General features: G+C 38.0%; 3 protein-coding genes and 1 long non-coding RNA gene across 7 annotated transcripts in view; 1 reads left to right on the forward strand and 3 right to left on the reverse strand.

The window, feature by feature from the left end:
- LOC121255646 overlaps nucleotides 1-2,760 on the reverse strand; it is a 28,706-nt gene extending 25,946 nt beyond the window's left edge. Inside the window, exon 1 of the long non-coding RNA XR_005938821.1 lies at nucleotides 2,652-2,760. This is a non-coding gene — a long non-coding RNA (uncharacterized LOC121255646). The remainder of the gene's footprint in view (nucleotides 1-2,651) is intronic.
- LOC121255624 (protein MAEA homolog) lies at nucleotides 774-9,214 on the forward strand. The gene is made up of 7 exons (XM_041156031.1): nucleotides 774-1,173; nucleotides 1,779-1,973; nucleotides 2,372-2,494; nucleotides 6,448-6,633; nucleotides 7,912-8,045; nucleotides 8,626-8,812; nucleotides 8,887-9,214. The coding sequence occupies exons 1-7, from the start codon at nucleotides 862-864 to the stop codon at nucleotides 8,986-8,988; spliced, it is 1,239 nt and encodes a 412-aa protein (XP_041011965.1). The 5' UTR covers nucleotides 774-861; the 3' UTR covers nucleotides 8,989-9,214.
- A 709-nt stretch (nucleotides 9,215-9,923) lies between these two features.
- LOC121255629 (serine/arginine-rich splicing factor RS2Z32-like) lies at nucleotides 9,924-13,260 on the reverse strand. The gene is made up of 7 exons (XM_041156046.1): nucleotides 13,107-13,260; nucleotides 12,594-12,708; nucleotides 11,866-11,905; nucleotides 11,641-11,736; nucleotides 10,782-10,978; nucleotides 10,625-10,702; nucleotides 9,924-10,448 (listed from the first exon to the last, which is right to left on the reverse strand). The coding sequence occupies exons 2-7, from the start codon at nucleotides 12,698-12,700 to the stop codon at nucleotides 10,040-10,042; spliced, it is 927 nt and encodes a 308-aa protein (XP_041011980.1). The 5' UTR covers nucleotides 12,701-12,708; nucleotides 13,107-13,260; the 3' UTR covers nucleotides 9,924-10,039.
- Nucleotides 13,261-18,621: 5,361 nt separating this feature from the next.
- LOC121255599 (ribulose-1,5 bisphosphate carboxylase/oxygenase large subunit N-methyltransferase, chloroplastic) lies at nucleotides 18,622-26,857 on the reverse strand. Of its 4 annotated transcripts, XM_041155997.1 has the most exons (15): nucleotides 26,639-26,857; nucleotides 26,270-26,379; nucleotides 25,600-25,663; nucleotides 25,395-25,505; nucleotides 25,059-25,118; nucleotides 24,481-24,588; nucleotides 23,290-23,359; nucleotides 22,630-22,670; nucleotides 22,447-22,527; nucleotides 22,329-22,364; nucleotides 20,245-20,328; nucleotides 19,997-20,130; nucleotides 19,449-19,537; nucleotides 19,137-19,285; nucleotides 18,622-18,973 (listed from the first exon to the last, which is right to left on the reverse strand). In XM_041155997.1, the coding sequence occupies exons 1-15, from the start codon at nucleotides 26,747-26,749 to the stop codon at nucleotides 18,797-18,799; spliced, it is 1,425 nt and encodes a 474-aa protein (XP_041011931.1). In that variant the 5' UTR covers nucleotides 26,750-26,857; the 3' UTR covers nucleotides 18,622-18,796. The 4 variants fall into 4 exon arrangements, with proteins under 4 accessions (XP_041011931.1, XP_041011945.1, XP_041011938.1 ...); XM_041156011.1 differs by lacking the exon at nucleotides 24,481-24,588; XM_041156004.1 differs by lacking the exon at nucleotides 22,447-22,527.
- Nucleotides 26,858-26,978: the final 121 nt, after the last annotated feature.

Consider the following 26,978-nt stretch of genomic DNA (forward strand, 5'->3'; position numbering starts at 1 on the left):
AATATTGTGGGATTAATTGAATACGAGAAAGCGGAATAGAAATTTTCTCGAAACATCTCACTAAATTAATGACTCAATTAGGAAGAGATATACAGCATGTGAGTATGTTGCTCATAAATATTTAGGACTAGTTTGGGTAACAGAATACTCTACTAGTATTTATTATTTTATTATAATTTTAAAAAAATATATTTATAATTATAAATTATGTATTCGGTGCGTAATCATTTTGAAAAAAAGAATAAAACATGAAGTTCACAAGAAAAAAATTAATTTTTAATTGTGAACTAAATTTTTTTTTAAAGTGATTATGCGGTGTTTACGTAATTTATAGTTGTACGTAGAATTATTATATTACTTATTATCTAATTTTTATTATTATTTATTACTATTTATTACTATTTAATATTTTATCATTACCTTTTTACTATATTAAAAAAATATCTAAAATCAACTCATTATTCAAACAAAACTATAGATACCGGCCAAGATGTACAATCGCGTGGAACAGCCGATTTGGGTGTAAGCTGGCATCTTACGATTGGTCCATGTCAATGTTGTCACGGTTCACGTGGCTTGGACCTGTTGTAACTGTTTCCTATTTGTGAGGATTGGGTATCTGACTAGACTGTGACAGCTAGTTGGTTAGCCTGTCGGTGTTGTACAAATAGCCCAATTGCTCGTAGTTTAATGCAAAATGGGCCGGCTACTCATGAGCCCAATTTCTCTCGATATTCTCTCCCAATTTTCTTTCCTTTTCTTGCAACCCAAGCATACACATAACTTCACAAATTACAAAATACAAAACCAAAATAATTATAACCATCTTTCTATCTCCCCCTCCACTCTCTCTTTGCGGAAATGGATTCTCTTTCGAACGGGGCGGCAGCCGCAACCATCGCCACTCGGACCACTCCAATCACCACGACCGCTTCCCCACCGTCCTCAAAGCTGGCCCACCTGACGGAGTCCCTGAAGCTGGAGCACCAGTTCCTCCGGGTCCCGTTCGAGCACTACAAGAAGTCGATCCGAGCCGACCACCGCGTCTTCGAGAAGGAGATGTCTGCCGTTATCTCCGGCGTCACTGAAGCCGCCGATGCCGATCTTTCTAAAGACGACGCCGTTCATCATCTCAGCTCGCTCGTGTCCAAACTTCAAGGGCTCAAAAGGAAGGTCCGGGATTGAGAGCCCTTATTTATTTATTTATTATATCGCTTTGCTTGGTTAACAAGTGATTAGGAGTTCAAATTCTGGGTCTACAGAGGGAGATTTAATTTAATGAATCTTTGTAAGTTGGTTTCCCCAGTTTCGCACATCAAAATTCTTGAATTTCATAGCTGGAAAGTTTATTTTGAAATATTTTCAAGCGGACGAGACAATGAATTTGGACCAATTTGCCGACTATGATCCTTTGATTCTTTCAAGGACCCAGTCAAATTGCTCAAGTAGTATTTTTTCAATGAGCAAATTGTAAAATTCATCGATTTGATTATTATAAAGAGGTTACCATGGGTTCAGGAAATTAAGAACTTATATTATTCAAATCTTTAACCGGTATCCAAATCTAAGATTGTTGTTTTTACCTTCTTTTGTTTTTGAAGATTTAAAAAATTCAAGTGTATGCTACTGTTTGATAATTATAAAGTTTTCATTTACTTCTTTGCATTATTGGGCACTCAGATTTAGCAATCTTGTGATTTGAATGGTGGAAGATATATATATATTTTTTTTCAAAAGCTCTTATGTGCTGATCATTCTCACATATCTGATTTTTTAAGTTGGAAGAGGGAAGTCGTATCGAGAACTTGCAAGCACAGAGGTGCCGTGCTCGCCTTGATCATTTGGAGTCAGCAGATGTTGAGAATTTGCCGGATTGGAATAATACACGCTTGAAGCGGATTCTTGTAGACTACATGTTGCGAATGTCCTATTATGACACTGCAGCGAAGCTGGCAGGAAGCAACAATATTCAGGTATTTTGCTTTCTTGTCTCAAATAATTGGGGTTTTCTGTGGTGTATTCTTGGGGAGTTTTTTCTGCATTATTTACTGAAAGCGCAGGGATTACTTCTCAATGCCTATTTATGGTTGTTCACTTGTTTGTATGATTGGGCTTGAAGATATTGGAAAAAATCTATATTTCAAAAAAAAAAATAAAGTTTGCATGCCCAGGCACCCTTGTATTTCCTTCTCACATTCTTCTGAAGGCCTACAAGGTCCATGTGGATGCAATTACTTTTTCCTAGATTATTTGAAGTAATTAGCAATTTACAGTTTTCTACCTACACGTTGGCATTTCTGTTTTATATCGAATACTCACACATTCGCCACCTTTACATCTTCACCTAACTTGATTAATTTTGATGTCTCAGGATCTTGTTGATATCGATGTATTCCAAGAAGCAAAAAAGGTTATTGATGCTCTTCAGAATAAGGAGGTAGCTCCTGCCCTAGCCTGGTGTGCCGATAACAAGTCAAGGTTGAAGAAGTCCAAGGTATTTCCTATTCTATTTGTCTTCTTTAATTACTGGTGGATACGTGAGTTTGCTAAGATTGTTGCTTGCTTAGAAAAGGCTTCTACTGCTAGATAGATTGCTAAATGAAAGTTTATTGGATAGAAAATATATAAATTCTATGTCTCACCTTATAAACTGTAACACCCATTCCCGTAGGTATGGAATGTTACCTACATTCATAACATAATGCCCGGTAAAGAGATTCAGTCTCATAAAATACCTCATCTATTGGATCATAAAACTTGTCTAGCATGACAATCTTTCATTAAATAAAAGCTGAAAAATAAAAGAAATGATATGAGCTAGTTCTATGTGAAACCAACACTGCTTAAATGTCTAAATCATACACTAAGTCTCTGGAAATTTATTCTATTCTTGGCACTCCTGCTTTGTATCCACAAAATCATCATCTGAGACATTAAAACATAACAACAGAGAAACAAACAAATGAGTCGAAGACTCAATAATAGCACATCATACTGTAAACTTAACTTAGTTCAACATTAGACTTAATTTTGAAAACTTACATATATCGTCACATATTCACATAACATATATATCAATCATTAGTAACATAAGCAGAATCATACATAATCATGGCAATACATTTAACGTGGATGCATGAATAAATGACTCCATGCATTTCCTAACAATCATACATGGCTTGTTCATCTTGTTTTTCACTTATTTAGTGGCAATTCGTTACATGTGTTCATCGGTCCAATTGTCGTTGACCGTATATAACATAGGGTAAACCACGCTTGGGTCCGTGGCACCGTATAACTTATTATAACATGTAGTGAAACACGCTTGGGTCCGTGTTATCACTTAACATATGATGAACCGCGCTTGAGTCCGTAGCACCATCTGACGTATCATAACATGTAGTGAAACAAGCTTGACTCCGTGTTATCACATATCATATGGTGAACCACGCTTGAGTTTGTGGCACTGCTTAACATATCATAACCTGTGGTGAAACACGCTTAAGTTCGTGTCACCTCATATCATATGGTGAACCACGCTTGAGTCTGTGACACCGCTTAACATATCATAACCTATGGTGAAACACGCTTGGGTCCATGTTACCTCAAAACATATTGGTTTATATGTGGTTGACCACGCTTGAGTCTGTGGCTTGTACATCCACCCATAACTTAAGGCCAATCTTTTTTTTTTATAAGTATAACTTAAGGCCAATCTTAAAGCTTACCTGTCATTCATGTGTTTTCTTATTAACTTTCATAATGCATGAGACCATGTTCGACTTCATGACTTTACATGGCATATTAATATGAGTCTTACACCACATAGCATAGCATAGGCATGGCATAACGTGATCTAAACATTACATGGCATACATGTGATTTTCATAACATCTCATCCATCTAACAACAATCCATATCAGCATAGCATACATAGTCTCATTTGCAAACATATCATCATAATCCATCGAGGTTCATGAAAAGGGCTAACCTTTATTGGCTTGTAGCATAGCGTAGGTAATCATCACATTTTTCATGCACAATCAGAATAATTACAGCACACATATAATTATGATCATACTACTTACCTCTTAGCACTGCTTCTTGGTTCATGCTTTGTAGCTCATTACCTATATGAAGTACTAGATGTTACTAACTATCTAGAAAACGCGTTGTAGCATTCTACCCACTTGAACACATATCATGAACTTTAATCTAATAAAATATTCAACGATATATTGAATTTTATAAATACTAATATCATATAGTTATTAAAACAATAATATCATATCTAGTCCTTTAAATATAATTTAGTAGGGAATATATATATATATTATCTATTTTGTAAAATAACAGTGTAAATAATGATTTCACAAAATAGGTTTAATAATACTATAGGATAACCATAATTTATTACCCAATAATATATGTTTTAAATCCCTTAAAACTTACTGCTGTAAAATGGTTTGTAATCACCACCCTAATTAACATAATGTAGACCCTTAGAGTAATAAATCTTAAAAACCAACCACAAATAAGGCAAATCCAATTACCTCATGGGTGCAAACAATCATTTGGGGCCACGCCCGTCACACCACCTGGTGAAAAGATAGCGATTTAACCAGTTCCGTGTAGGAAAACTTCCGAGGGTGCGGTGCACGGAACCGGGGTTTACTTTGCATGGGTAGGTCCGAAGGGCCCTTCCTTGGAGAGGTTCCCCGACATAAAAAATAAAAAATAAATAAATAAATAGGGCAAGCCCAATTTAAAATTACATGTTTAATTGACCTCAAACCCAGCCCACATAGGAAATCAGCCCACGTAATGAACAGGTTTAAAACATGAAATCTTTCCTAGACATTGTAGGGCACAAATGTAATTACTCTAAAAAGTTTCTTCAAGAGGATTTACAGAAGGCTACAAAACAAGGGTTTTAAGGGCATTTGTGTAAGACCCATAATAATGCATGGGCTTTTTAGGAAGGCTGAAACAAAAGAAATAAAAGAGGAAAAACATGCTTATGGAAGAGGAGGGTTGTGTGATGCTCACCGAGAGCGAGAGAAGAACCACTGCGACGGTGGGTTTGGGTGGCTGGCCGAGGTTCATGGTGGAGCAACTGGAGGATCCCTCTGAATATGGTGGTGCGACACATAGATAGATAGACTGTCAAACCCGAAAACAGCAGAGAGAGAGAGGACGGTGGCAGACCAGAATAGTGGGGATCCGACGGAACTTGGCTGGCCGGCAGTTTCTGGGTTACTCAGTGGTGGTCCGATGTCCTTTAAGGTGGTCGGCGATGGCAGCACGAAATACACAGGCCAATGACACTGCCAATAGAGAGGGGGAGGGAAAACGACGGGGGAAAAAGAAAAGGCTTACCGTCGGCGTGCTCTATGGTGGGTTTCAGCGAGGTGGCTGTTTGGTTTCTGAGAGGAAGGCTGCAGTGGCACTGCGAAGCAGTGAAGGTTTGATTCTACTGTGGGAAGGTTCTGGCCATAAGGGGTATTGTGGTTTTGCTAAAGGGAATATTGTGAGTAAAATGAGAGGATTTATGGTAGGGTTTTTGACGTGTGAAATGGTTTCCAATTAGGAAACTATTCAAACTAGGAAATCAAAAGGGTGGTATATATGGGTGTGTATAGGGGAGAATCCCCAATCAAATAAAATCACTATTTCAAAATAGATCTTAAAAATAATAAAAATACTAATAATAATAATTCTAAACCCTAATTTTGGACCCATATGTTACATAAACTCATGTTTTAGGCTTCTTACTGTTGGTTACTGTAGCAAATAATTTCCAATGGTAGTCTACTTGGTTTCCACACTTTTCCCCTAGACATGAGGTTTTTCTGCTTAACATGTTGAAAGCTACTTTTTTTTTTTTTTTTTCTAAGTAAGAAGATATTTTATTAATATTGAAATAGGCATTGCCCAAATACACAGGAAGTATATATGAGATACACCTAGTTAGGAACTAGAAATGTTTACAAGGAAATCATGAAAGTTGAGACCATTAAAGTCTATAAAAATGGCCCACATAAATAAAGTCTTCTAGAAAAAACTCTTAAACTCTTCCAAAGAGCGCTCTCAATCCTCAAAATTTCTGTCATTCTTTTCCCTCCAAATGCACCAAAGTAGAAAAATGGGAGCCATCTTCCACACAGTTGCAATATGGGTTGAAAGCTACTTTTACAAGCGTAATATGCCAGTAATTTTTTTTTTCTTTGGATGGAGCTATTTTAAAATCTGAGTTTGTTACACTGGTATTAGAGTTGGTTTTCTGAACCTATTAAAAAGGGAGTTGGTGTTCTGAGCCACTTTCTCAGAGTCTTGGTAAAATTAGAACTTCTGTCATCATGTCATTTTTCCTGAATAAAGATTCAGTTACCACAGGCAAGATTTTGTGTCAGCTTGTTTGTTGATAAATTGTTTTAATGATGACAGAGCAAATTTGAATTCCAGTTGCGACTTCAAGAATTTATAGAGTTGGTGCGAGCTGAAAATAGTATGCGAGCTATAACATATGCTCGGAAGTACCTTTCACCATGGGGTGCCACCCATACGAAAGAGTTGCAGAGGGTCATGGCAACTCTGGCTTTTAAAAGTAATACCGAATGTGCTAGATATAAGGTGAACCTTTTCTCTTTTGTTCTGAACAATGTTTTTTCCCCTTATTGTAATGGATACTTCTTTGATACTTCAACAGGTTGGAAGCGCTATCATTTGATTATACGTTTTTTTTCTCTGTTCATCTTGTCCTCCATCTCCATGCCAATCTCTTGCATTTTGTATTTTATCATAATCCCTGAGTATCAAATGTTTCAATTTGACTGGAAAGTGACGAAAATATAACCTTCATTACAAAAATGATGAGTGAGACAGTGGTCACTTTTTAGGGATCACGATTTTGAAAAATGTAATATACTTATGTCTATTTACTTCTATTAATAAGATGTTCTGTCTTACTTATGATTATTGCATAGAGGTTGTCCTGACATGGTTATTGTGTTATGAATGGTCACATACAATGGTTAACAAACCAAGCTTTGAGTTCTTAAGATGGGTTCTGCTACTTATAGTTTATTTAATAAGAAACTTTTTTCTGAGAGTAGAACTGACCAACTTGTTAACCAGTATATCATAAGTAATATCAAAGTTGATTTGACCTTACTGTATTGCTCTATTATTCAGTGTCTTTGTTTGTTGGATCATTTAGGCCTACAAGTTTTTTTTTTTTTGGCGTATTCCAACAATTACAAACAGACACGTGCTTCATTTTTAAATAGTTATACAAATTTGTTTAGTTTTGTGCCAAGATTAACCTGATATGCCCATTAAACTGTGCATTAATATTTGATACCGCTGGTTCCAATTGTTTTGATGCCACTTGCTTGAAACCAAATCAAGTTTTAAGAAAAGCAGGGAGTTAAAGCGTCTTTCTTGGGCAATCAACTATGATGCTAAGGGTGGTAGCTCAAGTCGAGGGAAGACTAAAGGGAGGACATTATAAAGACGTTCTCGTAGAGGGAGTTTCGGGTAGAGTATTAGTCTTATGGAAAACAAGGGGTTGGGGTTGGGGAGGTGTGTTTTATTCCAATTTGGGCTTGGTGTATTTTGGGTAGTTTTTCATGGGCTTTTTGGGTCATTATGAGCTCTCTAGTATGGGTTAGGTGTTTTCTTGTATACATCCAGTGTACTTAGTTACTCCTATTGATATATATATATATATATATATAATATTTTTACTTACAAAAAAAAAAAAAAAAAAAAATTATTTGGTACCACTGGTTCCAATTAGATTCTCATATTTGGCCTAGACCTGTGTTACCTTCTTTGATGGCAGTTTGAGTGGTCATGTTTTGATTTTGGGAGCTGATATAGGTTACTTTTCTTCTTCTTCTTTTGCAGGTTTTATTTGAACCCATACAATGGGATTTCTTGGTGGACCAATTCAAACAAGAATTCTGCAGATTATATGGCATGACACTTGAACCTTTGCTTAATATTTATCTGCAAGCAGGCTTGTCTGCTCTAAAAACTCCGTATCCATATTCAATGCCCCATCTGATATATGTTGGCTATTTTGTCTGCTTCTACCCACCAAGCATCCTCATTCAATGCTGCATTTAATAGTTGTTTGCCTTTTTTGTCTGCATCTACCAAGCACTAGTAATTTTAGCATCACTATATATGGAGGACAAGTCTAAAGGTTCATATTCATTTGGTCAGAAATGTACAGCACACCGTAGTAGACATCAAAACTAAGGACAAAGCAGCAAGCACATTTCACCCGACATTTGTTTGTAGCGAAAGATGATATGGGACATTTCCACCCTATCAAACTCAATTCTTTGTGCTGTAAGGTATATGAAATGGTCATTGGTTCAGTATCCATATTTCTGAGTTTATTACAAATAGAACTCAGAAATGAGTTGTAGACTTCTCACGTAAACTTCAGGCACATATAATTTCATCTTAAGAAAAGATCTGATCAACCGACAATGAACTATGAAGCCTTTTTACGATCTGGCATTTGGTTACTGTGGTTTGACCCTGCAGGTGTGTGAGGGATACTACTACCAGTTTTATTAGATAATGTTCGGTTGCCTTGACCTGATTTAGATACTGTTATGAAGATGATTGCACCAAGGAAGACCCTCTATCACAGGATAATTTTCGGAAACTAGCGTTGCCTTTACCATACTCTAAGCAGCATCATTCAAAGTTAGTTTGCTACATAACTAAAGAGCTGATGGACACAGAGAACCCTCCCCAAGTTTTGCCTAATGGATATGTTTACAGCACTAAGGTTTGCATTGTTCCTGTTATAAAGAAAAATGTGTTCAGTTTATTATTTTAACTTATTATTCTTTGGCTTGGCAGGCTCTCGAAGAAATGGCCAAAAAGAATAATGGTAAAATCACCTGTCCAAGGACAGGTTTGGTCTGCAACTACTTAGATCTGGTTAAGGCCTATATATCATAGGTCCTTATATTCAGGCCCGTTTGCTGAATCAAAATTGTTTGAGAAAAGGGGGGAGGGGGAGAAATCTTGCAATCATATCTGTCTATGTTGCAGTTTATTTCGTCTGCTGTAGATAATTCCTTTCAGCAAGAACACGAGACTTATTTAAAAAATTCCTGATGCCTTGTTCCTGTGGTGGAGACTTGTATATATAATTTCTCATAACATTTGATGAACTTTGCCTTTGTACCAATGCTCTGATCTAAATCGATAAAGGTGATAGCCATTAGTTTCAATGAGGCAAGATTATTCTCCTCCAAAATGTTCCGAACCGGATCTTTTCTGCAAGGGAAAAAGATTTAACTGATTATATCTCACTAGGACAGTGATGCCGTATACTTCAGACATCCAGAATTATCCATTCAAGGTGTATGAAGTTTTGGTAATTTAACTGATTATATCTCACTAGTAGTGTCGTCTGAGTTGTACGAAAAGTGATTTCACGTTCCAAGTGCTTGGCAGTAGCTCGGCATTATAATTAATTACTGGCATAGAACCCTGCTATCCTCAGAAAACATTATCCATATAGATGATTTAATGCATTCAACGGAGGTCCGCTATAACTTCTATGAGACATGAGTCGAAGGAATCCCTACCCTGTAACTAGAATGACCATGACACGCGAATAAAGCCAACTGTTGGGATCCCCCCCCCCCCCCCCGCCGGGCGTCTAGAAATCTACATCCAGAAAGTATCCCGCCATGAATAGAACTTGCACAGCCATGAGACATGCATGACCATCGCCATCCTGCATTAAAAGTAGACCTCAAGGGAATCGAAACTCTAAACTCCGGAAAGAAAACCGCTAAGCCTACAAGGAAGCCAAATTGTGGTGACATGGAACAGTTAAGATCACTGGAACTGTTCCAAATGGTACCTCCAGACAAAAAAAAAAGTACAAAAAAATCTCAAACACGTTTAAAAATATTCGATACAAATGCTATCCGTACAAAGCAGTAGAAACCTTTAGCAAACATAGGTTTTAAGTTGACTTTCGTCACATAAAATTCTTTTAGTTTGACTCACTGCCCCTCGGAGAACCATGATTATCATCATCATCAACAGGGCTCCTGTCGTCCCTACGGATAGGACTAGGGCTGCGACTGTGGCCATTTTCTTCAGCAGGGCTCCTATAACTCCGCTCCCGGGGGGCCTCTCCATCAGCATCGTTGATAGGGCTTCTACTCTTTCCCCTGGGACTGCCACTGTAATCAGACCCATTGGCCTGCCTGCCATCCCTTTGGGATGGGCTACCTCGTTCTTCTGGGCTCCTCTCATCAGGTGTAGAACTACGCTTCCTCCCTTTAGATGGTGGTGGCGAGCTCCTATGCCGCTTAGGGCTTCGGCTGTCACGAGGGCTCCTTAATTTTCTTTCAACTTGCTCAAGGCTTCTCTCTCTCTTCAGAGGCGATCTAGATCGACTGTGAGAAATGAAATCTATTACACACCAGTGGATAATTAAAGTACCGTGTGTACAATGCCCTCCTATACAACCATAAAAAATCTTCATCTATCACGAAAATAGATAAATTAATCTCAATAGCTTAACCTTATGCTGGGCCCAAAAGTTCCTAGGAAGGATAATGATAGAACATACCTGTAACTACGGTCCCTACTGTAACTACGACTTTTGCCACGTCGAGGACTCGGTGACCTTGAGTAACTCCGCCCACGTCTGCACCAGAAATTTCTTGCTGAATGAACTCCAGAAATATAAAAGTGGCAGAAGGAAGAAAGATTCTGTGAGAGAGTACCTAAGTTTCTTAGGACTATTTTTACAATTCCTTTCTATGTGACCTCTTTCTCCGCAGCGATAACACTTATTCTTCCAGTCCCCAGCCTTGCAATCTCGAGCCCAATGGCCATCGATTCCACAATTAAAGCAGCGCCCTGATCCGGGAGGAGGACCTCTCCCAAGATACTCACGAGATCCACTAGGACCGCGTGGCCCCTAAACACAAGCCAAATAACCATATGAGCATAGCTTAAGTTTCTACCTCAAACCATCTCCTTCAACACTCTAGAAAAAAGAACGGTAGCAGCATGCAAACACCACAAAAAGCAAAGGATAATTTTTTTTAATAAAAGAAAATAAAGAACCCGAGTTAGATAATAAAAAGTGAAAACATGACCTTGTTCTGGCTAATTCAACCATCAGTTTCAAGAAAAAATAGAATATTATAGTTTCTTCTATAACATCACTTATTCATAACAAAGTTTGGTAATGCTTCTTTAAATTCTGTAATCTAGACAAAGGTGACAGGCCAATAAGTTTGAACCACTATCATATACACATGACCTCTACAAATTTAATTTAAGATCACACCATAAACATAAACCACGAGATCCAGATGTAGTAGGGAAAAAACATATTGAATCTAAAAATCAAGTCAAAGAGGCATAAAGATAAATGTGGCACATTCAAATGGATCTACATAAAAGCCTGGGGAAAATAAACTTGAATGAGTTATATCATGCCCAATTTTACCAAAAGTAAGGGCCCATGATGTGGAAAAAAACCAAAATAGTACTAAGCGCATACTTCCAAAAATAAAAATATTAAAAGTGTTACCAAGAGTATGCTGCTTGGTAAAATAAATTCCATTAATTTACCCCCTTCGCAAATTCTACAATGAGGCGGCTTCCATCAACATCCCGGCCATTCAGACCATATACTGCATCTTCAGCATCTCGTGGGTCACTAAATTCCTGGGATCAGCAGCAATTGAAAGGAAGAACATAGAGAAGATCATACTAGCAAAAGGAGCGATGTGAATGGACCACATGCATGAGAAAAAAAATGAGTGAGAGAATAGGACAAAGAATCGAAATACATACAACAAAGGCGAAGTCGCGCTTCATATCCACATCGCGTACTCTGCGTAAACGGGTGCCAGAAACAGTAAGGCCATCAAGACACAAGTATCGAAGGGTGGACACTTCGCCCTCACAGATGAACTAAACACCACTTTGAGATGTTGCCATTTCCATAAAAACACGCAATAACATTATAGAAAGACTTGCCAAATCCACCAAGGTTCACCCTCTCACCATAGACCTCCAGGTTAGGCAAAAGCCAAGAAACCTTCAAGAAGATCATTCGAGTTAAACCACACGAGACCCGTGGAGGGGTGCAACGTTCTCACACAGATATAAAATGAATATTTAAATGTCAAGCACAAAAGGGCTTGGCAAAGTCCTCATTTTCTCCCACACACCTAGCCATTCACGGCCCTATGTTCATGACCACCAATAACCAGTAAGAAGTCTAAAGATAGAACTTCATAACCACAACAGTTATGGATTTCGTTCACATCAATTGTAGAGACGAATGAAAAAAATAAAAGGTGCACTCAAAGATTTCATAATGGTTCATAATATGTGAACTTCAAACAATTTTAGAAGCAAAGTAATTCCTTAGAAGGCTGACAGTTCGTACGGCTTAAAGGACCGTCACAATTCGGTGTTAAATACAAACTAGATCAATGCAGGCGCTACAAGTTGGTACTCTTCTGGCAAACGCAAAGAATTCATACGAAAACAGAAGAAAGTCAAGTCTTTGATACCTTCCATATCTGCTAAAGAGGTCGTCAAGATCACGCGATCTCGTCCTCGAGGACAAGCGTCCCACGTAGAGACGAGTCCCACCATAGCGGTCATCATACCGAGGCATCTTTTTACCTACAGCATATGAATTAGCTCATCAAGTACCAACACCAGCCAAAACACCATGAATGCATAGGGGTTTATACACACGCACGAATATAAACGTCGATAACACATATAATACGACGGCGATTTACTTCATTCACCCTTATCTGTTCAGCAAAACGCGAAATATCACAACAACCAAGGAGGGAAAGAAAAAAGACACTGAATTTTTTTTTCCATATAATTGCAAGATTTTCCGGGAAAGAGAAAACCAGATCCAAAAACTTCATCACTTTTGCATTTCGGTGACAGAATAATTCAATGATGAAACTCAAACTCAATCGAAGAAGAAATAAGACGGTGAAGAGGCGAAAAATCCCCAGGGGATAAACCCTAGCCTACAGAAAGAAGAAAGGCGCGCTACTTACCTGAAGGGAGAACGAAGCCTCAGAAGTCAGAACCCTAGATTTGTTTCGAAGACGGGCAGAATAGAGAGAGACAGAGGAAGGTGTTCAATTTCTCTCTCCACATTTATAGAGAAAGGAACGGTGTGGATAAGTCTGGTTGAGTGAAGTAAAAGCCCCTTCTTTTCCTTGAAAATACAAGGAAAAGTCTCGGCCAGCAAAGTAGTTGTAGTCGACTAACCTGGGTTTAATAGTTTCGGTCGCACTTACTTGCACAATAACAAGCTTTTTTCTTAAAATTAAGGTGGTATTTAGACAGTGAAATGTGAAAATTAAAAGTTAAATAAAATATTATTAAAATATTAATTTTTAATATTATTATTATTATTTAAAAAATTTAAATTATTTATTATATTTTATATAAAAATTTAAGAAAATTATAATCACGAGATAAAATGAAATATTGTTGTCCAGGCCTAAAATGTACAGAAATTTTAGAACGTTGATTTTAAAATTGGATGCCAAAGGATTAATCATCGTTATTATTAACTCTCACTCTTTCAATACCAACTCTAGTCTCCTATTTATACCTCTAAAACATCATCTCATTTAGTTTATAAATCGAAGATCATCTCCTGTCAATTAAAATTAGGGGTGGGCAGCGGGGTCCCGCCCCCGCTGCCCTGCCCCGCTTCCGCCCCGCCTCCGTTAGGCGGGGCGGATCACCCCGCCCGTCAAATGCGGGCGGCGGGGCCACCCGCCCGCATCTGGGGCAACATCCGAGGGCGAGGGCGGGGGCGGGCTGGGGTGACCCCCGCCCCGGATATACCCGGCCCCGCCCCGCCCGGATATATTATTATATATATAATTATAATTATATATAATTATATTATATACGTTATTTACATATATATTAAAAAAAAAAACCTGGGTTTAAAATTAAAACTGAAACCCTAGTTACCCAGCGCCCCTTTCTTGCCTCTGCCCAGCCCCGATTTCTGTTCTTCTCACTCTCGCAGCCTCGCTCTCGCCTCTCTCTCTCTCTCTCTCTGAGTTACTTCTCGTAGCCGTGAGCCGCCGCCCGGTCCATCTATCTGCATCGCCATCCCCGTCGCACGACTCGGACTCGCACCCGGTTCCTCTCTCTTCATCTCCGAAGGTAAGAAACCCAAATTCGACACTTCAATTTTTTTTGTGATTTACATATTTAATAGAGATTGGAGGAAGGATGGGGTTTATCGGAGATGGAGGATGAGATTTTGTGAATTGTGTGTTGTGGAGTTTAGATTGTGCATGTGGTTTGATCTTTGAAATTTTGAATGGCTCCCGTGACCCGTGAATTGTGTGCTGTGAATTGTTTTTTTTTTTTTTGTTTGCATTATATAATGTGTGTAAATCACTGAATTTCAATATTATTGTGTCTAATTAATTCGGATTGGAGCCCTAAATATGGTTTCGAAATACCCTAAATTAATTTAGGGGTTTCAAAGATTGAAAACCCTAAATTAATTTAAGGGTTTAATCTTTAAAATTGCTATGCACTAGGGGTTTAAAAAATTAATTTAGGGGTTTAAAAACAGAATTTGATGTTCCTTACCAAACTGAACAAAAAAAAAAAAATGCACTAGGGTATTTCGAAATTCAATATAATGAATTAAGATGAAATATATATATATATATATGAAATTATGAATGTCAAGTGGTACTTTTTTTTATTCTACTTTTTTTTATTTTATGTTCATTATAATTTATATAGTTGCTATGCTTATGCCTTATAGTCTTTCAAGTTATAAATATATATATATATATATATATATATATTATGAATGTCAAATTCATTTGAACACAAAAGAGAATTTGCATAAACATGTTGTTTTAGTAAAAAGAAAGCATTTAGGGTGACAAGACAAAGCCCTCAATAAATTTGGAACATTCATACTAACACAATAATTATGGTGCATGCCCATTATCGATATGGACATCCATCCTTTTGTAAAGCGATCATAATCATTATTATCCATTCATATCAACATCTCATCCCTTATTTTGAGTTGATTTCTAGATGTTTCATTTTTATTGTATTGTATTTAATTTCTTTATTTAATTTAATATGCTCGGATGTGATCATTTTTCTTAATATGTTGGTTCAAATTTGTCTGTTTTGAGTTCGGAGAAATAATTAAAATAGTACAATAAAAATAACTAAAACCACTATAAGTCTTTTTATAACTTGAATAATTAATGTGTCTTTTTAATGCCTAAAATTTATGACTTTAAATTTTTTACAATTGTTTGATGAATTATATGGTCTAATTTTTTATTCTAATTTTTTTTTTATGTTCATTATATATTTGCTATGTTTTCTATAATTTCAGATTTGTTGTTTGCTTGAGTTCATGGATATGCCAGCAGATTCTAGTGCGAGCTCTCCTTTCCAGACCGAGGGCACCCCTACCCCTACCCCTACACCTACACCTACACCTACCCCTCCTACTCAAACCCCTACCCCTAGCCCTACGGCACCGTGCCCCGCCCCCAAGCCCAGCAAGAAACCTGCTTCAATAGTTTGGAGTCATTTCACCAAACTAGAGGGTGGTGACTCAAGTAACCCCCAAGCCAAGTGTAACTATTGTGGAAAAATTTATGGATGTCACTATAGGAAACATGGCACCTCACAATGAAAGGTGCACTTAGAAGAGCAATGCAAAAAAAGTTCAATATTAAGATCATTACAAGACAAAAGCCAATCTAGGCTAGAAATTGGACTTAAAAAAATAGCGGATGAGACTAGTGGGGGTGCAACTTTGAAGGGGTATACTAAGTATGATCCCGATGAGTGTAGAAGACACCTAGCTCGTATGGTCATAATGGACGAGCTACCTTTTCAAATTGTTGATGGGAAAGGGTTCCAAGCGTATTCTCGCTACTTGGAACCAAGGTTTAATATTCCTTCTCGCCACACGGTGGCAAAGGATGTAAAAAAATATTATTACATTGAAAAGGAGAAGTTGAGGGGTCAATTGGCGGATCAATTTGTTTGTCTCACCACTGACACTTGGACATCGATCCAAAATTTTAATTAAATGTCTTTGACTGTGCATTTTATTGATTGTCATTAGACATTGCAAAAGAAAATTATAAAATTTTGTAAAATCACCGATCATAAGAGTGAGACAATTGGAAAGGTCTTGGAGGCTGCAATAAAGGAGTGGGGGTTGACCCGAGTGGTTACAGTCACAGTCGATAATGCCTCGTCTAACGATGTTGCATTGGGACATCTAAAGACCTATCTTAGAGAGGCAAATAAGACACTAATGGGTGGTGAGTGTCTGCATGTGAGATGTGCGGCACATATTCTGAATCTGATTGTCACTGATGGTTTGAGAGATCTTCATGACTCGATTGCTCGGGTTAGGACTGCTGTGAGATGGGTGAGATCTTCTCCTTCGAGGTTGGACAAATTCAAGGTTGCTGCGAGATCTGCGGGCCTAACATCTAAGAGGGGCCTTTATACTGATATGCCTACACGATGGAACTCAACATTTCTGATGTTGGAGGCAGCCCAAGAATATAAGCTGGCATTTACATTATTGGGTGACGAAGACATCCAATATGTTAAATATTTTGATGATCACGGGGGATTGGGGAAACCAGTAGGGATGATTGGGAAATTGTAACTAATTTTGTAGAGTTTTTGAGACTTTTTTACGATGTCACCATGAGGCTATCTGGAACTTTGTACCTTACATCCAATATTGTATGTCAGCAAATATGTAAGGTAAAAGAAGAATTAGATGACATGGTCGCGGGTAGTCACATTAGGATGCGGGAGATGTCATTGATTATGAGGACAAAGTACGACAAGTATTGGGGAGATTTAACGAAGGCTAATATTTTGTTATATGTAGCTGTCGTCTTTGACCCGAGGTATAAGTTGAATGGCATGATATTTGGATTGGGCCTTGCGTACGGGCAAGTATGGGCAGAGCTTATTGCAGCAAGGGTTCGGGAAACCCTTACTAGATTATTTGATGAGTTTTCCACCCTGCGGGGTGGTAATATTGCGGCACCTACACCTACCCCCTCAGCCTCAAGCTCACAGTTTCCTGAAGTCGAGGTTGAGAAAAGACGTAGATTGGAGTGGGGTGAGAGGTATGAGCAAACCCCCTTCCTTCGGAGTTCTGTAGAGGCTCAGCCAGAGATAAACAGATACTTAGCAGCAGAGATTCTACCATTTTCACGAGATTTTGATATATTAAGTTGGTGGAAGGTGAATGCCGTGAAGTATCCCATCCTTGGAGAGATAGCCCGCACACTTTTGGCCATCCCTGTTAGCACAGTAGCCTCAGAGTCGGCCTTTAGCACGGGAGGACGTGTATTAGATTCATTTCGGAGTTCATTAGCTCCTGCCACTGTGGAGGCTTTGATTTGCACGCAGAATTGGATCAAGGGAACTCCAATTCATGTTCCGGATGTTCTTGAGTATGAGAAGGCCGACGTCGAGGAGGATAGTGATGATCAGTTTGGATCTGGTATTTATTTTAATTTCATTTTATAATTTCTTATTTTAATTTATTTATTTTCATTTAATTGGTATTCATTAATTTGATTTCAAATTTAATACTTATAGTGATACATGAGACGACGTCTACGGCTACCTCCGATGCAGTATGACTTTGTATTGGACCCACCATTGTCATGGTTTGCACAATTTCTTTCATAATTATTTTTTACATTTAAAATTTTGTTTCATCTTTATAACTTTTTAATTCTAATTTGTTTTATTTTTAACTTATTAATATTTCAGGTTTTATAACTTATTGACTTTTATGATCTTGATTTTCAGTCTCACAGCAATCGACATAACTCACCACTCAGTGAACTCACCGCTACGGCTCCACCCCAAAATCAAATTGATCAAATTGAAAAATTATGATTTTGTTAATTTATAATTAATTGTAATGTTGCTACAATAGTTAATTGTACAATTTGTAATATTTATTTCTTTTAGAGGAGTTTGTAATAGTGTAATAGTTTATTAGTTCTCTTAATTTGTATAATTGTGAACAAAATATTTTAGCATAGTGCCTTACTGCCTTAGTGATGATTACTACTTAATTAGTTAATAACGTAATAGTTCAATCTATGATTCTATATATATATATATATATTTTTTTTTTCCTATTTTTAAATCTATATACTTTTTAATCTAAATAATGGGCTCAAATGGCCTAAAAACGAATTCTGGGCCCAAAGTGGCCCAAAAACCGATTCTGGGCCATTTAGGGCCCAGAAAAATGTACTGGGCCAAAGGCCCAGTATGGGGGCGGGGGGTGCGGATGGGTGGGGGTCCACCCCCGCACCCCGGCCCAACGGACCGGGGACCCTGCCCCCGCCATGCGGGGGCGGGGTCCGGGGAGAAATTCCCCACCCCCGCATATGCGGGGGCGGGGGGCGGGGGAGGGGTGGCCCCGCCCCGTAGGAGGCGGGTATCACCCCTAATTAAAATAGCATTTACTGGAAAAAGGAGCAGCATATCAAGCTAATAAATTGAATTTTCATTTTAAACAAATTATCCTACGAAAATGAAGATCGTGTTGCACTTTTCCCAAATGGGTAATTTTTACTTGAGTTATTAAGGACCAAAATTCAAGATCGCGGGATTGTCATATTGGGTATCTGACAGCTCTTCAAGTTCGTCCGGGAATAGTTCTCTAATCACTAATATTCTCGCAATTGCAGGTGAATGTAGTCAAGGTGGCACAGTAGTTCTTCAGCCAAGCGGAAGCAGATTTGAGAATCCGAAGCTCGCCATTGAGGAGATCTCGAGCCATTTGCCTCCTAAGAGCAAGTGTTTCACACATGGGAGGGAAGCTGATAGGCACCAATGACTACACAAATGCAAGAACCCCCAAAATAAAGTAAACTCTTCCATTAACACAAGCAATGATGGTACAACGTAAATCAAGGGTAAGAACTTAACTTTACGGCCAGATTCAAAAGTACACCAACGTATGAATCAAAGTGTGAGATAAATCTCTTTCAAGTCTTTACCTTAATAGCCGCATTATATTCCTCAATTAATTGAGTGATTCGTGATAACAACATCTGATGTGCCTGGATCTCTTTGCTTCTGTCACTTAAAGGACGTCTAGCCAGCCTGCCATCATTTTGTGCAGCCTCCTTGGCCAAATCACCAAGTTCTGAATATTCAATTATAACAAGGCAACAATTTTTTTTACTAAGCAAAAAATTTATTTATAATGAAAAAGAGGCATCGCCCAAGTACAAAAGCAACAATTGCAGAAGGCTGCAAATAATAAGGTAACACTAGTCCATACAAGAACAATGGAATTTAACGCAGACCTTCATAAGTGGTGCAAGCTAAAACTCGAGCAAATGCACGGAGCGACTGAGGGAGACCTTTTCCTTTTCCTTTAGCAGACCTCACTTCCCTATGTGATTGTAAGTCATTAAAAAGAAAAACCTACTTAAAAGAAAGAAATCATTGGAAAGAAATCGAGATGGACAACATAATTTCTGAGGGTGTTCAGTGCCTACAGGCATTGGTAATTTTAGAGCTATTGGCTTGGATGATCATTGAGGGGTGGAACCATTCTATAATTCATACTCTTTTTAAACAAAACTACCAATTTTCAGTACACTTGACTTTGTTGGTACTACACCTGCATCAGACAGAACTAATTTCTGAGGTGGACACATCCACCTGCCTATTATATCGGCCAGGTCGGCTTTGTCCTAGGAGCTACTCCTTCCACTTCTCTTGTCTCTAGCTTTCCACTAATCTGTTTATTTTTTATTCTATTAAATTGGACTGAAAAAGCCCATGAAATTACACTATCATTCAACATCAAGTGGCATTTGATCTCGAAGAAACAAGTATCAGAACCAACTTGATTGTGAAAGATTCCACAGACGAGTTGAAACCATTGACATCTTTAGCGATCGGAATGCAATGTCTTTGCAAAAATTCTATCTTCTTCTCACGCAGAAAATCATGATGAGGTACATTAAACTGGATCTGAACCTGATAACAATAAACAGGTATAGCACTTAAAAAGCAGAACTCCACTGTATGGAAATCATCCCATTGTAAAACAGTACACCAATAGACTTTTGAAATTCCAAATTTATGACTTACCTCGTCCTGTTTGTTGTATGGAAGAGAAAAGCCAAAGTCTAACATCAGGGTAGCATTTGAAAATTTTCCGTATCTGATTAAAACCTATACAAATGTATTGAAGTAAAACACAAAGTGTAACTAGGGAAATCCATTGTGCAACACTATCCATGTAGTGCAAGCATACAGCTTGACAGTACATAGTTTAATTTATTAGCATGTAGGAACAAAATAACAAGGAGACAATACAAAATTCTAGAGCTCTTCAACTTTTGCCTCATTTAGAATGTTACGCATAGGGCTTGGGTGGTGGGCAACCGCAATCCGGCCTGCTGACCCAATCAGCCCGACAAGCAGGGGTAACGTCCGATACTGCAGGCAGATTCATTTAAAGATAAAAGCAAATGGGTGGGTGGTGGGCATGGGTACCCACCCACCTAAGCTTAAAAAAAAAACCCTAATTCTACTCTCTCTCTCCTACCACTCACTCCTCTCCTTTCTCTCATGCTTCTCACATTCTTCTTGCAAATCCTGGGTCGTGGCTCACATAAGCTGATTGTAGCCGAGAGACCCACAACCATGGTCGTGGGTTTCTTGAGCTGGTTGTAGCTGAGAGACCCACAACTATGGCCATCGGTCTCTCGAGCTGGTTGCAACCCGCAGTCATGGCTTGGTCGTGGGTCTGCACAGAGACCCACAGCCAAGCCGTGACAGTGGGTTTTTGCAACCAACAACCATGACTTGGTCGTGGGTCTACACAGAGACCCACATCCAAGATGTGGTTGACGACCAAGGGTAAGTTGTTTTCACTATTTTTTTTAATTTCTGGTTGGATCTACGTATTTGAAGTTTGATCTAGATTTTGGGATTTGAATATAAACATTTGGGGATGGATCTGTGATTCTGTCGGTTTGTAATGTAGACAACAAAAGAGAAGCATAGCAAAGGGCCGAGAGTTGTCTCTATATGTGTTATGGAAGAGGGTTGGGGCAGATCGAGAGCACGATGGTCATGGCAGATTTTTTATGGGAAAAAGCATACAGGCAGGGTGGAAAATGACCACCCTGCCCATGTGGGTGCGGAGGGAAGGTAGCACCCTTAGTTACGCAAAATCCACAATCTTTTGCTACATGAATATGCTGTCATCCGTCATCAATGTGCATACAATGTAAAAGCACAATTTAAAATATGCACATAATTAAGACATACAAAAGTTAGTCTCTCTTTCATGGTAATGAAAAATTCTATTTACAAACTAGTATGGATAACATACCTAGCAAAGCACTTACATGACAATTTGATTTGGAAAAGAAATTTTATAATTTGAATTTTACAAATCAAATCTTACCATATAAGTGATGTGGTTGGTGTGTTCTATATCTATCTTACAATAGAAGAAATCCATGTAATTAGGTATTGCAAAAGAGTGGTGAAGAAAAAGAAAAATAATTATTAAAATACCGAGTTGAGTTGGTCATTTGTGGAGACTAGAATTCAATTCAGGATACGTTAGTAAGACCTTCTTCCAAAGAAAAGCATTAGACGAACCTTCAACACTCACGCACCCCCAGGAGGTTTTGGTTGTTTGGGGGGGGGGGGGGGGGGGGGGGGGGGGGGGGGGGGGGAGAGATGGTCCTGTATGATAGTGTAAATCCTCCACAAAAGTGTCAGACATGACAAAAACAGCACAAGGCTGTCAAGTTTCAACTCTAGATGATACACACCAACTGCTTGTATAGAACAACAAAAGGCTAAAATTTTGAACACATGCAACAATCATTTCAAGAGGAATTTTTTTTTTTTTTTTATTGGCACCGGCTGTCCAGGAACAGCATCCCGACTGATTCCGGGGGTGCACAGGCCCTCGGCAAAGAATTTTTCACAAGTGCACCTCTGGTAATTCAAGGAGAAAATCCCTCAGTTTGATGGCCCCTAAAGATTGTTTGCACCTGAGGGGATTTGAACTTTAGACCTAGGGAAGCATACCCCCAAACCCAAGGCCTTTACCACTTGAGCCAACCCCTAGGGGTTCATTTCAAGAGGAAAATTATAAACACCTAACTCTCCAAATTCAGGAAAAGAAATCCCTATATGTAGAATCTGACCTGTTCACCAGCATGATAATTACGATCAGCAATGACCTGCACAGACAAGTGAAAATTGACAAAACCATACCTAACTCGCAGGTGCACACACAAACAGAGAGAGAGAGAGAGAGAGTACTTCTGAGACTTGTTTGTCATCATCACTAAATACAATTGATTCTGAAGCTCCATCATGATTTAAAAAGTCAGCAAATGGAATCTACAAATATATTATCATGGAAAGAGAAATTATGTAAAGAGTATAAAGAGTAATTGCTCTTAATCCTCCAGAAAAGTGCACATGTCATCATAAAATCAATACCAGGGATAATCCCTTTGAGCTTCCCCATGCTCGAGAACCAACTGTCAAATTAGGAATGAACTTTCAGATTAACTTATTAGAATACAATCCCACGTTACCCTTATATAAACATAAAATTAGGTAGTACTTGGCATCAGCATTGAATAACAAAACGCTACAGCCTCTAATGAGCAGCAACAACATAACTTTCAAGAAGAGTAACTGGGTCTTGAATGGGCAATTCATAATCCGAGAAATGAGTAATTAATTATTCAAAATGACCCACCAGCTGACTCTACCCAAAATTGCATTGCATTTGATTAAAGAAACTTCGAGGTTTGATTATAGAACAATATCACAATATCTACCAAGTAAAATGAAACTTAAAAATTTTGAAGTCATGTTTGACGGTAGAAAGATGAAGGTTTCTGCACAAATAACAATTAAATATGAAACCAAATATGTGCAGAAAGGAGCATTCTGAGGTCCATTAACACCAGAATCACTTGATAAACTCAGTGTGTCAATATTATGCAAGATGCAATTTTATGGTGATCAGAATTCTGGTCACTAACTATTAACTTAGTCATAACAGAGTAAACTATGCAATTTTTTTTGGTTCAGAAGCAGGAATTGAATGGTCTCCACAGGAAAGCATGTATTCCAACTGAATATACTTACCCAAGGCACATGCGTGCATGAAATCCTTATGTGTGATATCTCCAAAAAGTTCAGGGAAACATTGAAGAGCCTGTAATCATCATAAAGCATGTCTTAACATGATCAGAAAGAGTCTGTATATCACTGGTAAAAAAAGACCACAAAGAATCAATATGCAAAAAGCCATGATATCAATACATTCAACAAAATTTCATAGAAGATAGGCCTGTAATTGATATGTACATTGCACCATTTGATATTCCAATGCTTTGAACTCATTGATTGGTAGTTCTGGTCAGTTAATTCTGTTGAACAAAAAACAACCCAATATATTAATTTTTTGGATAAGTACATTAAATTGCGTTTAATGATAACATATTCCTCGAGCTTTGGATCACATAGTAAGCAGTGGAATATATTTGGGATAGATCTTGACTTCAAATCTTACAAAAAGGGGGAAAAGATTTAAAAAAATAACTGATTTCTCTGAGTAGTCGCACTTCTAGGACATTGATGGCAGTAAAGCATATTTATTTCCATAGTCCTGTCCTCATTCTTGTTCAGTTCAGAAGTTATTAATCATAAAAAGAAACAGTAGTTCAGCACAATGAAGAGTGACTTTGCCACAATTGATGTCCATTTTTATGCACTGGTGTCCCCAATCTTCACCAACAATTGCATAAGGGTGTATTTCTGGACGCTGAAATATTTGAAGCTGATGAATGTTCTCAAGAACATGGAATATATTTTAAGCGAAATAGAATGTGTTTGTTACGGCATATACCACTGAGACATAAGTAATTGGCTCATTGTATTGCCATTCTTTAAGATTGCGTTTGGGTAGTGAGGTGATCTCATATATTCTGTGAATAGTAATGAAAAAGTAATGATAAAATATTCAATAGTAATGAATAGTAGGTGAAATGTAATAATAAAATAATGAATAGTAGTGGAGAATACTCCGCTACCCAAACTAGCCCTGTCACCTCATGCTGGATCACTCACCATCTGCTTTATCAGTTAATATTAATCAGTGTAAAAATTAATAAAAACCAGAAAAGGTGTTGGGAATAAGATTGCAGGATTCCCTAGCCATAAAAAGTTACGCATACATGTAATCAAACATACACAAGCATATTGATTCACACACACACAGACCATGTATAAATGAAATCAAAAGAAATAAAAAGGAAAACATATTGAACCCGTTACCAGCCTGATTGCCAAAAAGTCCTTTTCAATTTGAGATTTGTGATTGATTGTTTCTTGATAAACTGAGCTTTGACAAATCATCTCCAACTCAGCTTCACTCCAAAATATCTCCAAAGATTAAAACCATATACATCAGATATATGGAAGCTAATTATATAGAGGCTATGTTGCTAACTAAATAAAAAACAGGGTTCTTTTTTCACTTCTTATAATATTACAATAAGGGAAACATCCCCCTCCCAGATTCTCTTTTTTCAATAGATGGAACTTCAGACCTCTCCCTCCCAATTGAACAGAGCAAAATGGTTGTCGTGAATTAGAGTACTTTAAATTATAGATAATGACATGGCATCCAATTATCTATTTAAGAAAAGCCATTATAAAATGGAGGTCGCCACATTGCTGAGTTCAATACACGTACATATCAAGAGAGTCATTTTTAGCAGTATTATAGCCTGCACTTCCCCGACCTTTCAGAGACTGCACATTTCCACATAAACGATTCCAGTGAACACTTCACTGCAGGCTTTTTCTATAGAAAATATTTATGATGCAACATGAACAAAGGAAACACTTACCATATTATGCATCTCCCCGGGCTGAGGAAGACGGCTGACATAATGGGCCCATTCAGATTTCTGTAATGAAAGAAATGGATACAGAATAAATCATTCAGTTCTTATTTCCTCAAATATTGACAAATAAAGGAAAGAGACAACACAACAAGATATACAAACAAAAATAATAATAGCATTCTCAAATGTACAAGAACATGAAAATATGCTTTATTTTTATCAGTAAACAAGAACTTTATTAATGAGAAAGTAGGCATAGCCCAAGTACATGGGAAACTATGCACAACCTATATTGATATAAACATTCATATGAGCTTACAAGAAGAAATATAACATTACCTGGCCGAATTTCTGCTCAACAAGAATAACAATAGCAAGCTTTGCGATATTCCCAACTTCATTACCTAATAAGGATTTGATTTCCGGAAGAAGATGAGCTGGTGTTACTTGCTGCAAATCAATTAGAGAAATCACGAACTACATTTGGTTTCTACTACAGCAAGGCGTGCCTTAAAAGAGTACAATAGTGCTTATCAATTAATACCACGCTGTAAGGAACCTTCAAAATGCAGTCTCCAGTTTGTATGGTTTTAGAAGCAAACAAAGACCTGCATGCGGGAAACAGATGTAACTCAAACTAATTTTGAAAAAACAAACAATTCAATATTTTATAAGCAAAAACCTAATACAACTCCCATTAAAGACAATTTCAGAGTAGGTTAACAAAACACTATTTTCCATGCCTAACCTATGACACCGTTATGAAAGCAGGATGAGATAGGAGCAAAGGAATGGACACTAGCTCATACTCAATACTGTTAGGATCAAGCGCTTACCACTAGGCCAAAAGCAATTGCTGTTAGCAGAGGCGCAACTTTATTTCCTTATACACTCTGGCAGCGCAAAGCCCCACATCTATCCATGCTTCGGGCGGGCATGAGACGCTTCGCAGTGCACACAAGGTGCACCGACGGGTTGGGCTGTCAAGCACCGATAGACTCCCACAAGCCTAGCGAGTCCCTAAGGTTTGTAGTGTTAAAATTATCAATATACCTGGTGACCAGAATGATTGCTCCAAACTTACAAAGTTTCCTAAGAATTAACCATCGTTTTTCAATAGGAACAAGATGCTAGTAGTGTTTCAATTAAAGTTTCTTTCCAATTTTGTAAAGAAATATGCAACAATATCTAGTAAGAAAAAGAAAGAAAAGAACCTGCCGTAAGCAGATTTGCCAATCGAAAGCACCGATGATATCTGAGAGCCAGCTTTTTGCTCCAACCACCGCAGGAAATCGTCAGAGTCCTCGTCCAAAGAGCGGGAACCCTACCACACAACAACGCGGCAGCATGTAAAATTAATTAGACCCTAATTAGTTTAGCTAACACAAACTTGGCACTAAATGAACCTACATCGGCACCACCGTTTGGTTGCTGTGAAAAACAACGACAATAAAGGGAATCCTATGCATACACTGACACAAATAATTGGATTGAGGACTCTAAATTTGATAGCGTTTGCTATTGATACAAATTTTTCAGGGAACCAACCAGAGAGTGAAAGGGAGAGATGTTAACTTCGAAACCTGGGGTTCGGATAACGATGTGAACTTGAACTTAATGCGGAGACTGGGAGGGACGGAGAAGAGTGGACGTTGATACGGCCTGAGGTTCGGGATTCGAGTTCCCCTGAGCATTGCAGTGTTCAAACTTCAGAGCCAAAAACGTTTTCGTTCAGAGTTCAAGAACTTGGGCGTCTGCGCAAAATATTACCGAACTTTAACTCGACTATACCCGTTTGGATATTCAGTTTGAGATAGTGAGTTCGGATCCGTTTGGACGTTCAATTGAATTGAGTTGGGTTGAGTTGAAATAATAAAATATTATTAAAATATTATTTTTTAATATTATTATTATTTAAAAATT

Source organism: Juglans microcarpa x Juglans regia, chromosome 1D (assembly GCF_004785595.1).
Source record: "Juglans microcarpa x Juglans regia isolate MS1-56 chromosome 1D, Jm3101_v1.0, whole genome shotgun sequence".
NCBI classification, from domain to species: Eukaryota; Viridiplantae; Streptophyta; class Magnoliopsida; order Fagales; family Juglandaceae; genus Juglans; species Juglans microcarpa x Juglans regia.